The sequence below is a fragment of the Vanacampus margaritifer genome, chromosome 10 (assembly GCF_051991255.1).
Source record: "Vanacampus margaritifer isolate UIUO_Vmar chromosome 10, RoL_Vmar_1.0, whole genome shotgun sequence".
In the NCBI taxonomy this organism is placed as follows: Eukaryota; Metazoa; Chordata; class Actinopteri; order Syngnathiformes; family Syngnathidae; genus Vanacampus; species Vanacampus margaritifer.
The window spans coordinates 10,109,095-10,122,295 of NC_135441.1; the positions used below are offsets into that span (position 1 = coordinate 10,109,095).

Sequence of the window (13,201 nt, forward strand, 5' to 3'; positions counted from 1 at the left end):
ACAATGAACCAATGATGTGGCTGGAATAGAGCCACGCCAAGTTCAAGTTAATTTTTTGGGGTGACAAAAAAATGAGACCAAAATAAATAATTGCAAACATTTTTCCAATAATTAATGTGGCCTATAACTTAAACAACTCAATCGAATTTTGTTGTTCAAATCATTTTGATAAGGAAATTAAAAAATAAAATCTGAGATAATGTGGTTGCACAAATGTGCACACCCTCTTATAACTGGCAATGTTCAAAATCAGCCAACTTGCCAACAACTATTGTTCAGTTGTTCTAATAGGCTTTTCTTGCCCTTTTTTTCTTTCTCATGGAACACTGGCTGCTCAAACTGTTTGGAATTTCCTGTGGTAATTTTAAAAACATTTTTCCTTGTTTACATTTTGCCGAGCATGAAGTGAAGATCACTGATGTGCCGCCAGACAGCCAGTAGTCACATGACCGCGGCTGTGACTCTTGCACAGCGAAATGAAATGCGGCCATGACTCACGCTGCCCACCACAGTTGTGCTTACAAACCAAAACGTGAACTGTAACAAAAGTCTCTTGGAGGGCATTACAGTGAAACACAGCTTTACCACAGACAATGAATGACCTAAGCCCATGCAGGCATAAAACACTTCCATTTGGTTTATTCGCCTATCCTTGCCTTGCCTTCTTATCTCTCTTCTAGGCATCGCATGAACCGAGCCTGGTGTGAGCACACTTATTTCAATGCGATGCTGTAAAGCAGCTTGTCTGTATCGGGTATTCTGTTTACACTGATAAGAAATGGATACAATACAGATTGGTCCCTGCATTTATCGAGCCGCAGCCATAAAATGACACAAATGAGTGATGCTATTATTTGATAAAGCTTGCTCAGGTTTAGTTTCAACAAGCAATGGCCACATTTTACGATAGCATCGTCAATCTTTGCAGCTTTCAGCCGGGTCCTTTTTCGACTAAAGACATAATGGAGAAGGACGGATTCATTTTTATACAATCAACATGCTTCATCACCGCTGAGGGTTCCGCGCTGCGTGCTTCCAAAATCTATGCGTGGGGTATTAGCTACACAGTAAATTCTGTAGAGTCAATTTGACTCTATTTACATAGGGACCAAATAGACTCAGTTTTAGAGTAATATTTACACTCGAAAGAGAGTAAAATAAAGAATTGGAATAAATAAAAAATAAAAGTGACTCAACATAGGAACGAACTCATAGGCATAGCTCAGGTGGTAGTGTGGCAGTCTCCCAAGCTGAAGGTTTTGAGTTTGAACCCTTAACCCTTGAGTGAGTTTTATTTATTTTCATAGTTTTATTTTTATTTTACTCTCTTCCTAGTGTAAATCTTAGTTTACTCTAAAACTGAGTCTATTTGGTCCCTTTCTAAATAGAATCTAAATTGACTCTAATGGAGTCACATTTGCACTGCAGAATTTACTGTGTAATATTAGTAGCCAGTGTCTAGGAATATGTCTGTAGATGCCATTCAGTTGCATGTTCTTCTACAACAATAAACACAAAATAAATAGTGTCACTACTTGCCTTGACCTCACATGCAATATCAGGAATGATCATTTTTATGAGTTGTGATTCAGAAAGATCAATCTCTTTGCCGTCCTCGCTCCAGCAAGACTCCTTTGCGGCCTTTTCACACGGTCGCCTCTCCCTCGCTCTCTCACCTCGCCCGCCCCCACACTTTCTGTCCATTCCTGCGGGTATGTTTTGTCCTTTGGCTCCATCTCCAAGCACTTCTATCTGACAAACAGCACTAAAATCCATAACATGGGAACTACCCAGCTCAGTCTCACCGAAACAGTGCTGTCTGTGTGACTGATGTCACCGGCCCCCTTCAGCGCAAACACGTTAAATCATTCTCACCAGGTGTGATGAATTGCTTTGTGGTGTTGCTCTGTTTGTCAGTGAATGTGTGTGTGTGTGTGTGTGTGTGTGTGTTATTATGGCTAATACATAAGGGTATATGCTGCACAATTGCTCTGATGTGGAGGCAGCTGCGCTCTGGTGGCCCAGATGTTTGTAACACAGAGGGAGCGTAATGATGGTATATGGGAAGGGGAGTCAGTTCAGGAGAGGAGGAAACAAACATCCGTCCGTCCATTTTCTAATACCCTGCTAGAAGCTTGAGTCTGTCACAGCTCACTCCTGTTAAACCCTGAACTGATCAGCAGTCAATCACAGGACCGACAGACATCTTGAAGTAATGTAGGTACATTTAGACAACAGTAGTCATTTAAAAATGTTAACATATAGACAACATGTTCACTTGGTAAGTATGCCCTGTTTTCACACACTCCTGATTCCTGTGTTTACGGAAATCACGTGTGTCATTGTTCAAAACGAGTTGACATTTTTATTCACATGCCCCGTTTAGATCATCATGAAACTAATACTGTCATTTAAAAAAAAACTTAAGTAGACATTTACACAGTAGAGTAATATTTACTTTAAAAAAAACTAGTAAAGTTTTTTTCCGACATCATCTACATATTAACACACAGCAGGAGTGGCATGGCTCAGGTGGTAGAGTGGCTGTCTCCCAACCTGAAGGTTGTGGGTTTGTTCCTCAACCCTTGAGTAGCTTTTGATATTTTTTTATTTTATTTTTTTATAAACCGGTAAAATGTACTCAAAACTATCCTCATAAAATTTGCTTAGAATTTCTTACTAAAAAAACGTAACTAGTTTTTTTAAGTAATTATTACTTCTCCTTTGGGGGGTTCAGGCTTTATGAACAAAACTATGTAAATGGCCACCAAAAGTCTTCAATTAAACACACTCCTTTGGTTTCTTTCACCGGGCCAGTAGGCCACCATTTTTTGCCATGTTACTAATGAACCTATAGCAAAAATATGGAGTTTGTTTAAAATAATGTCTCGGTAACAAAGTAGTAATTAGCATGAATGACTCTCAGTCAAGTGATCCTTATGTGGAGTTTCCATGTTTTCCCTGTGCTTGAGTGGGTTTCACTGGCTTGTTCGGTTTTATTAACATGCAGACTGTCGATATTGCCCGCATACTCTCTGCCACGCTAGGCCATACATGTTACTCGACTGGGGAGAACATGCAAACTACAAACCCCAATTCCATTGAAGTTATTTAAAATGTAAATAATAACAGAATACATGAAGATACTGTGTTACAAAATAAATGATTTATGAATTAATGAATTGTACACTGCAAAGATAAAATGTCATGTTCAAACTGATGAACGTGCCTTGCCTTCCCCCCCAAACAAATACTGGTATTCTCTCATTTTTGAGTTGGGTGCCTGGTTATTTGGAAACAGGGGCTTGTCATGATTGGGTATAAAAGGAGCGTCCCCAAAAGGCTCACTTGTTTACAAGCAAGGATGGGGGCGATGTTCATCATTTTGTGAATAACTGCATTAGCAAATAGTCCAACACTTTAAGAACGTTTGCCAACATTTAATTGCAAGCAATTTAGGCTAGTTCATCATCTACAGCCATGTCTCGATCCCTCATATGGCACAAAAATTATTCATTGTGCAAAGGATATTGCCACATGGGCTCAGGATCACTTCAGAAAACTGCCATAAATTAACACAGTTCGTCGCTACACAAATGCAAGTTAAAACATATAGAACGTCATTTATCATGGATGTCATTTGGGCCAACAGGGACAGTGCCATCAATTTTTCAATGCTGGCCATGGGTACTCAACAACTCACTAAGGCAAGACGGTGGGCTGGTCACCAACCAGTTGAAGGAAAAAATAAAAATAAAACAATACTCACAAATTTCCCACCTTTGGACAATTTAGCCTAACGCTGATGTTTTGGGAATGTGGATGAAACTGAAGTGCCAAAAGAAAATCTACTCAAGTACATGGAGAACGTGCAATCTCCACATTGAAAAACCAGGGCTGAATTTCGAATCCTGACACTCATAACTGCGACAGACTTGCTAACGAGTTGTTCGCCGCGCTGAAAATTCAACTCAGAGCATAGCCATCAATTCAGTAGTGGGAAGGATAAATTGTCAACACTAGATATAGTCTACACATTCCTATTTAAATGTCATGCTTTTTTAATATAACGAAATAAACAAACATAAAATGGTGGAAAAATATTTTCCACTGTTGATGTGACCTATAACCTTTATAACTTAATTGATTTTTTTTTAAATAGGAAATAAAATAAAGGAAAAGAACTGAGATAGCAATGTGAGTGCACACCCTCTTATAGCTGGGGATATGGCTGTGTTCAGAATTAACCAATCACATTCAATTTTTTGTTTAATGGGAGTCAGCACACACCTGCTGACTTTTATTAATCCCAAATCAAATTCAACTGTCCCATAGGCTTTTCTAGACATTTTGTTTTCTTTCTTGCAGAAGCCAGAAAGTTTTATGCTAACACTGACTATTATTGGGAATTTGTCATTGTTCTATCCACTTTGACTAAGGCATTGATTCTATCTGAAGAAAAATAGTCCCAAAGCATGATGCTAGAGTTCAAAATAGCTGTCAGTGTAAGCGCAAAACCTTCAGGCTATGCTAGAAAGATGCCTACGAAAACAACTGAACTTTATTTGTGGTAAATTAGAGGCCCTTTAAATGTGGCAGGAATTAACTTGAGTTTGAATGTGATTGCTTAATTTTGCAAAAACCTGTTTTTTGCTTTTTATACTCCATGACAAGCAGGCGGCCTGCATTTGTCTCCTTTGCCCAGTGTAATTGTGTGTGGTCGTCTGCACCCTCACTGTTCATACTTTCAATGCAGCTCAGGGACAAAAAAAGTGTAAGAGAATGATTTTTTTTTTTAATGTGTACAAAATGTAAATAGGGAGGCAGAGGGGACACATTCAGAAAGGGGCATCCCCATTCAGCTCCTCCCCTCAACTACGCCCCTGCCAGAAGCTCTCTTTCTGTGAGGCAACCACTCATCCTCAATATTACCAGAGGGAGGAAAACCATTCAATAATATCAGCTATTTCAGTGAACCCAGAAATGCCAGCAACTTCCGTGCATATGCGCAAGCGTGCCGTGTAGCTGTGCACACACACACACCTAACTACTAGGAGGTGCATGCACATATAGTCCAAAGGTCTACGTGCAACAAAAAAAAAAAATTGCAAGTACCCTCCCCTTCTTCTGAGCACGCACGGAATACCGGGGCATGCCCGAGCGACGCGTCCAACTGTCAGCTCCGCTTCTTCCGGCAGAGAGACCTTGTGACTTTATTACGAGTGGGTCGACCATGCAGGCATCGTCGCATGTGACAGAGACTGCGTGTGTGACAATCCGTGCAAAGACCCTCTTCCTATAGCCAGCCACGCGTAAAGCACCAACACACCCTCTCCCGGCTCTCATCAACACATGAAATATTCCATAATCCAATGATGCAATAACACCATTAGTGCGGCACGAATCGCCGTCGTCATCTTGGCGGCGGCCGACGCGCTCTCTCATCTGCAGCCCAGCGCATCCTCTCACTCCATTTTGTCTCTCATTTGACCGTCAGGGAAACGTGAGGGGAAGCCAAGGAGGAGGTTGGAGGAGCGGCGACCACTCTCGAACGCGCAGGCCACCGCCAAAAGACGACCGTGGGGGGATTTAAAGGGCCACGGTGGGAATGTTAAGATTATAGAGGGGAAAACACGAAAAGATGCTGCACACTCGGGCTGGAAAAGTTTTTTTACTGTACCCTAGCGTTTATTGCAATTTAGTCTGTGTCTAAAAATAAAACTAGACCGCCGATGTAGGTCAGCCTTTGGAATAAGCAGACACGCGCACACGCACAAACATGACGTGCACGTTAAAAATTCAGCATATGATAGGCAGAAATGTTGTAAAATGCCCCTCGTAGCAGCATCCTTTCCTCCCTCCCTCTTCTCGTCGTCGCAACATCATCCCCGTGACCACATTCACGCCGCACAACAAAACACGCGCGAAGACAGTCTTTACCTTTACCTTTATGTCTGCCTTTCGCTGTCATCGTCACACTGCTTGTCGTTTCATTGGAACAAGACGCTCATCTCTCCCACTCGCTGGCTTGTGCCTCCCTCTATATCACTCCGTGGGTGACTCTGGAGGGTATTATTCAGTAACAGCCAACCACCGCTAGGAGTAGTGCGCGTCCACGGAGCCCGTGCATTGCAAAAGCACCCACCCCTCCTCTTTTGGGAAAATGGGGTATTGCCTCGCTGAGGAGTGAATTCTAATAGAATAACGAGGGGAAGACCCTGATTGTGTCGTGTGGCGCCGGATACCCCGCCGCTACACCCCCTCCCCCAAACTTCCCCACCCACCACTTCTCATCTACCGCCCTCCCTCTCCGAAAAGGTTGAGAGGCAGGCACATGCACGGTGACTTTATTGAGTGATAAGGTGCTAAGATAACAAGCAGGAATGACCACGAGACAGCGTGCTACATGGGGAGGGATGGTCACATCTGTATCAGTGTGCACACAATGTACGGTTGCCGTCGCTGGCCTCATCACTCGCCATGCCTACATTTGATCAGCCGGTCCGCGGGACTTGCGTTGCAGCTGGACATCCTGGAGGTCGGAAGCGAGGGGGGCTATGTGTGCAGGGAAGGGGTCTTTGATCTGTCACACACTGTGGTGTTGTTGGGTCCTCCTGCTGCAGGTGTCGACGATATGCGCGCGTGTAGGCTGCTGCAATGGCATCACTCGGCGGAGTCTCCGTCCTTTCTCGGTCGGGGAAAACCAGATGTTGTTGCAGAGATTTGGGGACTGGGGAGAGGGATTGTTCGCTGCTGTTCTGGCGGCATGCTTGAATCCCGAATTTGTTTTGGTGAAGATACTGAGGTTTGTAGGAATTAAGGGGATATGGGTGTATAGACTGCAGGAAACTCGGGTTCTACCTCACAATGACGCCCCTGCAAAGCAATGATGTGTAGCTGGTAGGCAACACCCCGGAATGGCGAGAAAAGGAACTCCCACGCATATTCACGCTCACGCGGGACAACGTACATAGACACACACGTACACACCCGGACTAATACTGCCATCTTGTGGAGGTTTATAGTTACACCCCCCACACACATACACACTACTGTGCTTGAACTGTTTTGTCACGTGGTCTTCACTGACTCTTCATGCATACCTTTTAATAACTTACTAAGCAGAACTGGAAAATGTACTCACAATGAAATTATACCGCTACAAATACAATGTGTTGAAATTTTGGATTTTTCAATGTTCATTTTAACCACTATTAATTTCAATAATATGCAAAAAAAATAGTTCTATCACATCAACGTACATTTTGACGTGAAATAGCCATTGGGAAAAGTGGAGCCACCGGCGGCCATCTTACGTTGCCATGATTCACTTAAGCCACCTAACTTGAATGCATTGATTTCTCTGTGGGTGTTTTCTCGTTATGTTCTATTCTACCTCTACGGTGAAAACGCCACCGTGTATGACATACAGTTGTACCAATAAGTCTGGGAGAAGCGCTACATGTTCATTTCATTGCTAAGAAAAATACTTTTAATTTTCTCTTATATCTCCGGGTGCTACTGAAGGCATTATTTGATTACTTTATTAAGTGTAATCTTTTGCGTGTTCAAATAAATCAGAATTGAGATCTCATGAAAAAGTTTCCCTTGCAAGGATTTTATTAAGAGCTCTTAAGACACAGGAAAAAAGCTTACATTCGAAAGGTGATGTTAAGCTTCCAGTGTGTCGAATATGGAAACACACAGTCGCTTTATACTAGTACAAAAGATTCTCCCCCCCTTAGACTTGACAAAGAATTAGTGTTCTTAATAAGCAGAAATTATGATACTGATACGATTATCTCAGCTCCCCACCAGCCTCGGAGAAATGATGTAGACAGGCTTTGACATTGGACCTTCAGTTTTTACGACCAAATGACTAATGACATGAGAACTTGACAACTTTTAAAACATACACATTCTTATCTCAAGAGCTGGCAGGGAATGAGAGGTTCTAATATATTTCACAAAATCATTATCACAGTGTTATTCATTTAACTACATATAGTTATATGGCATCTATATACCTATAAGTAAATTCAAAAACAGTAAAAATATAAATTGAAAATGTTTAATGTCAACACTACTCAACGTTTTGTCCGCATCATGTGGTCGGAGCCATCAATAATCAAATGAAAGTAAAGCCCATCAGGACTTAACCTTCCTAACCTCTCTGAGTCACTGTTATTCATGATATTGACATAATATTTACGCTGAATGGTTGATTATTATTTTTTCACTTCGACAACAAAAAACACATGAACAGACTCAGTTGTAATTAGGAGTTTCCGAGTGGTAAGATCCATCTTTCCGAAATCGCGTGAAGGCTACGGATACCCAAAGAAGACAAACTTCACTAATGTCGACATTGGTGTTATGCCTGTGAAGTGTGGTCTTATAATGTAATATGCAAGTTGATGGAACACTCTGCTGCTGGTACATATCTGCAAAATCTTATGATGTATCACATTTCTACAAAGATGCATGAGGGATCCTAATAAAGAAAAAAGAGGAAAGCCATAGTGCTAATATCTAATATTAAGAGCATACAAAACTTTAAGGTATTGATTATAGGAGTTTGTTTTTTAAAATAATTGTGTTGTCCCACATTTTTAACTAATAAAAAACTTTTGTCAGATTCAAGTTATTTCTGTGGCCACTATGTGTTTTTCTTTCATTACCAGAAGGGGTATCAACAATTTTGTGCATGTGTGTGTAAGTGTGTAACAGTGTAAGTGTGGATGTAATTCCGTTTTCATAAAACTGCGGTAATCTCTTGTGACCACCACTCAAAATGCTCTATTAGTAATTTCTGTGGGCTCTTGCATGCAGGAACATACTTTTTGGTTGCTGCAGTTTAATATTTCTAATATAAGTGGTGTCAGGCGGAATCGGCGTGTAGCTCCAAAATCATCACGTAGCAGGAGATTGAAAAAACAGCGTGTTTGTTCAACCAATTGTGAAATACATTGCCTTTACATTGGTCAGTAATTTGTAAAAAAATAAAATAAAAAATTTAAAAAAGCACACACACGAGAACTGACCAATAGTAAAGATTTGGGGAAGTTTCGACCCAATGCTAGCAATATGCAAAAAGAGCACGGTGCTGCTGTCTTCATTCATATATGATCTGTATTCAAAACAAAATTGTTGTAATACCTTTAAAGTGTGTAGTTTGGATTTTGAGGTTTTATTTAATTTCCATTTAGCATCATAATATTGATAGACATGATAATTCTGGTGACTAATATTTCAAGCTGTTTCATCTCTAGTCATTCATACAGGCGATCGAGCCTGGGTCTCTCGTCCCAAGCTAAACTTTTGAAAGCACAATCCGACTTCAAAAATAAGTAAAATAACTGCAGTTTGTGGGTTCTCGTTGAGAAATATGAGCATGTTAGCACTAAAGGCACAGTGTTTAAATTTTGGATTTTTCAATGTTCATTCATTTAAATGAAAAAAACACCACTTAATATTAGATATATGGAAAAAAATTCTAGCACATCAGCGTACATTTTTTTTAATTTTGTATACATACATAACGTAGTAAGTGGTGGTAGGCTGAAGTTTGGTCTCTCTGAGGCACTGTAGTGTGCATGCTTCAAAACCGTCCGTCCGTCCGTCTTCTTCCGCTTATCCGGGGTCGGGTCGCGGGGGCAGCAGCTTTAGCAGGGAAGCCCAGACTTCCCTCTCCCCAGCCACTTCAGCCAGCTCATCCGACGGGACCCCAAGGCGTTCCCAGGACAGCCGAGAGACATAGTCTCTCCAGCGTGTCCTGGGTCGTCCCCGGGGCCTCCTGCCGGTAGGACATGCCCGGAACACCTCCCCAGGGAGGCGTCCAGGAGGCATCCGAACCAGATGCCCGAGCCACCTCAACTGGTTCCTCTCAACGTGGAGGAGCAGCGACTCGACGCTGAGTCCCTCTCGGATGACCGAGCTTCTCACCCTATCTCTAAGGGAGAGCCCGGCTACCCTGCGGAGGAAACTCATTTCGGCCGCTTGTATCCGGGATCTTGTTCTTTCGGTCACGACCCACAGCTCGTGACCATAGGTGAGGGTAGGAACGTAGATCGACCGGTAAATCGAGAGCTTTCCCTTTCGGCTCAGCTCCTTCTTCACCACAACGGACCGATACAGCGTCCGCATCACTGCAGACGCTGCACCGATCCGCCTGTCGATCTCCCGCTCTAACCTACCCTCACTCGTGAACAAGACCCCAAGATACTTGAACTCCTCCACTTGGGGCAGGACCTCCTCCCCGACCCGGAGAGGGCACTCCACCCTTTTCCGACTGAGGACCATGGTCTCGGATTTGGAGGTGCTGATCCTCATCCCAACCGCTTCACACTCGGCTGCGAACCGCTCCAGTGAGAGCTGGAGGTCACGGCTTGAAGAAGCCAACAGCACCACATCATCTGCAAAAAGCAGAGATGCAATGCTGAGGCCACCAAACCGGACCCCCTCAACGCCTCGGCTACGCCTAGAAATTCTGTCCATAAAAGTTATGAACAGAATCGGTGACAAAGGGCAACCTTGGCGGAGTCCAACCCTCACCGGAAACAAATTCGACTTACTGCCGGCAATGCGGACCAGACTCTGACATCGGTCGTACAGGGACCGAATGGCCGGTATCAGGGGGCTCGGTAACCCATACTCCCGAAGCACCCCCCACAGAACTCCCCGAGGTACACGGTCAAACGCCTTCTCCAAGTCCACAAAGCACATGTGGACTGGTTGGGCGAATTCCCACGCACCCTCGAGGATCCTGCTGAGGGTGTAGAGCTGGTCCACTGTTCCACGGCCGGGACGAAAACCACACTGCTCCTCCTGGATCCGAGATTCGACCTCCCGACGGACCCTCCTCTCCAGCACCCCTGAATAGACCTTACCTGGGAGGCTGAGGAGTGTGATCCCTCTAAAGTTGGAACACACCCTCCGGTCCCCCTTCTTAAAAAGGGGAACCACCACCCCGGTCTGCCAATCCAGAGGCACCGTCCCCGATGTCCACGCGATGCTGCAGAGACGTGTCAACCACGACAGCCCCACAACATCCAGAGCCCTCAGGAACTCCGGGCGGATCTCATCCACCCCCGAGGCCCTGCCACCGAGAAGCTTTCCAACCACCTCGGCGACTTCGACCCCAGAGATAGGGGAGCCCACTTCAGAGTCCCCAGACCCTGCTTCCTCAAAGGAAGGCGTGTTGGTGGAATTGAGGAGGTCTTCGAAGTACTCTCCCCACCGGTTCACGACGTCCCGAGTCGAGGTCAACAGCACTCCGTCTCCACTATACACAGTGTTAACGGTGCACTGCTTTCCTCTCCTGAGACGCCGGATGGTGGACCAGAATTTCCTCGAAGCCGTCCGGAAGTCGTTTTCCATGGCCTCACCGAACTCCTCCCATGCCCGAGTTTTTGCCTCAGCGACCGCCAAAGCCGCATTCCGCTTGGCCAGCCGGTACCCGTCAGCAGCCTCCGGAGTCCCACAGGCCAAAAAGGCCCGATAGGACTCCTTCTTCAGCTTGACGGCATCCCTTACCGCTGGTGTCCACCAGCGGGTTCGAGGATTGCCGCCACGACAGGCACCAACCACCTTACGGCCACAGCTCCGATCGGCCGCCTCAACAATTGAAGCGCGGAACATGGTCCACTCGGACTCAATGTCCCCCGCCTCCCCCGGGACAATGGAGAAGCTCTGCCGGAGATGGGCGTTGAAACTCTTTCTGACAGGGGATTCTGCCAGACGTTCCCAGCAGACCCTCACAGTACGTTTGGGCCTGCCTGGTCGGACCGGCATCTTACCCCGCCATCGGAGCCAACACACCACCAGGTGGTGATCAGTTGACAGCTCCGCCCCTCTCTTAACCCGAGTGTCCAACACATACGGCCGCAAGTCCGATGACACGACTACAAAGTCGATCATCGAACTACGGCCTAGGGTGTCCTGGTGCCAGGTGCACATATGGACACTCTTGTGCTTGAACATGGTGTTCGTTATGGACAGTCCGTGGCGAGCACAGAAGTCCAGTAACAAAACACCACTCGGGTTTCGATCGGGGGGGGCCATTCCTCCCAATCACGCCCCTCCAGGTCTCACTGTCATTACCCACGTGAGCGTTGAAGTCCCCCAGTAGAACGAGGGAGTCTCCAGGGGGTGCGCTCTCCAGCACACCCTCCAAGGACTCCAGAAAGGGTGGGTACTCTGAGCTGCTGTTCGGTGCATAAGCACAAACAACAGTCATGACCCGTCCCCCCACCCGAAGGCGGAGGGAGGCTACCCTCTCATTCACCGGGGTAAACCCCAACGTACAGGCGGCTAGCTGGGGGGCAATGAGTATGCCCACACCTGCTCTGCGCCTCTCACCGTGGGCAACTCCAGAGTGGAAGAGGGTCCAGCCCCTCTCGAGAGGATTGGTACCAGAACCCAAGCCGTGTGTGGAGGTGAGTCCGACTATATCTAGTCGGAACTTCTCAGCCTCGCACACCAGTTCGAGTTCCTTCCCTGTCAGAGAGGTGACATTCCATGTCCCCAGAGCTAGCTTCAGTAGCCGGGGGTCAGACCGCCAAGGCCCCCGCCTTTGGCTGCCACCCAACTCACTGCGCACCCGACCCCTTTGGCCCCTTCCACCGGTGGTGAGCCCATGGGAACGGGGACCCACGTTGCCTTTTCGGGCTGTGCCCGGCCGGTCCCCATGGGTATAGGCCCGGCCACCAGACGCTCGCCTTCAAGCCCCACCTCCAGGCCTAGCTCCAGAGGGGGGCCTGCTTCAAAAAAAAAAACCTTCAACCTTTGCTTCAAAACCGTTGCATTTTATTAGTTTACCACAAGATGGCACATATTGCCCTTTAATTAAGAATCAAAAAGTACATAGTATGCAATGTATTTAAGTACAAAAGTAAAAATGAGTTTTTACTGTCAGTTACCCAGTATCGCGTCAATGGGGCCCTAAAAAGGATACTCAACACTAAATCCACTTTTTTTTGGGCTGATAAACTATAAACAGGTGTCCACTAATGCGGTCTTCATGTGCTGATCATTATTTTGACATTTTAGTGCTTGTTTGTTGTTTGAATTTGGGGCAAAAACCGTCTGTGTGGCACCATCTTCAGGTTAAACATTGGGATAACACAAATTGGCTGATTGTCCTCTCATTGGACGAGAAGAGATTTGCTACGTCAATTGTACAATATGACTTAGTCGCTCT

At 45.4% G+C, this 13,201-nt stretch overlaps 1 protein-coding gene across 3 annotated transcripts in view; it reads right to left on the minus strand.

The window, feature by feature from the left end:
- The window catches only part of LOC144059486 (protein phosphatase 3 catalytic subunit alpha-like), a 41,788-nt gene extending 35,554 nt beyond the window's left edge, over positions 1-6,234 (minus strand). For 2 of the 3 annotated variants that reach the window (XM_077578610.1, XM_077578607.1), the window contains exon 1: positions 5,941-6,234. In XM_077578610.1, the coding sequence (XP_077434736.1) occupies positions 5,941-5,971 (31 nt within the window). In that variant the 5' untranslated portion in view covers positions 5,972-6,234. The remainder of the gene's footprint in view (positions 1-5,940) is intronic. The other variant, XM_077578609.1, reaches the window with a different exon arrangement.
- Between the last annotated feature and the right edge of the window lie 6,967 nt (positions 6,235-13,201).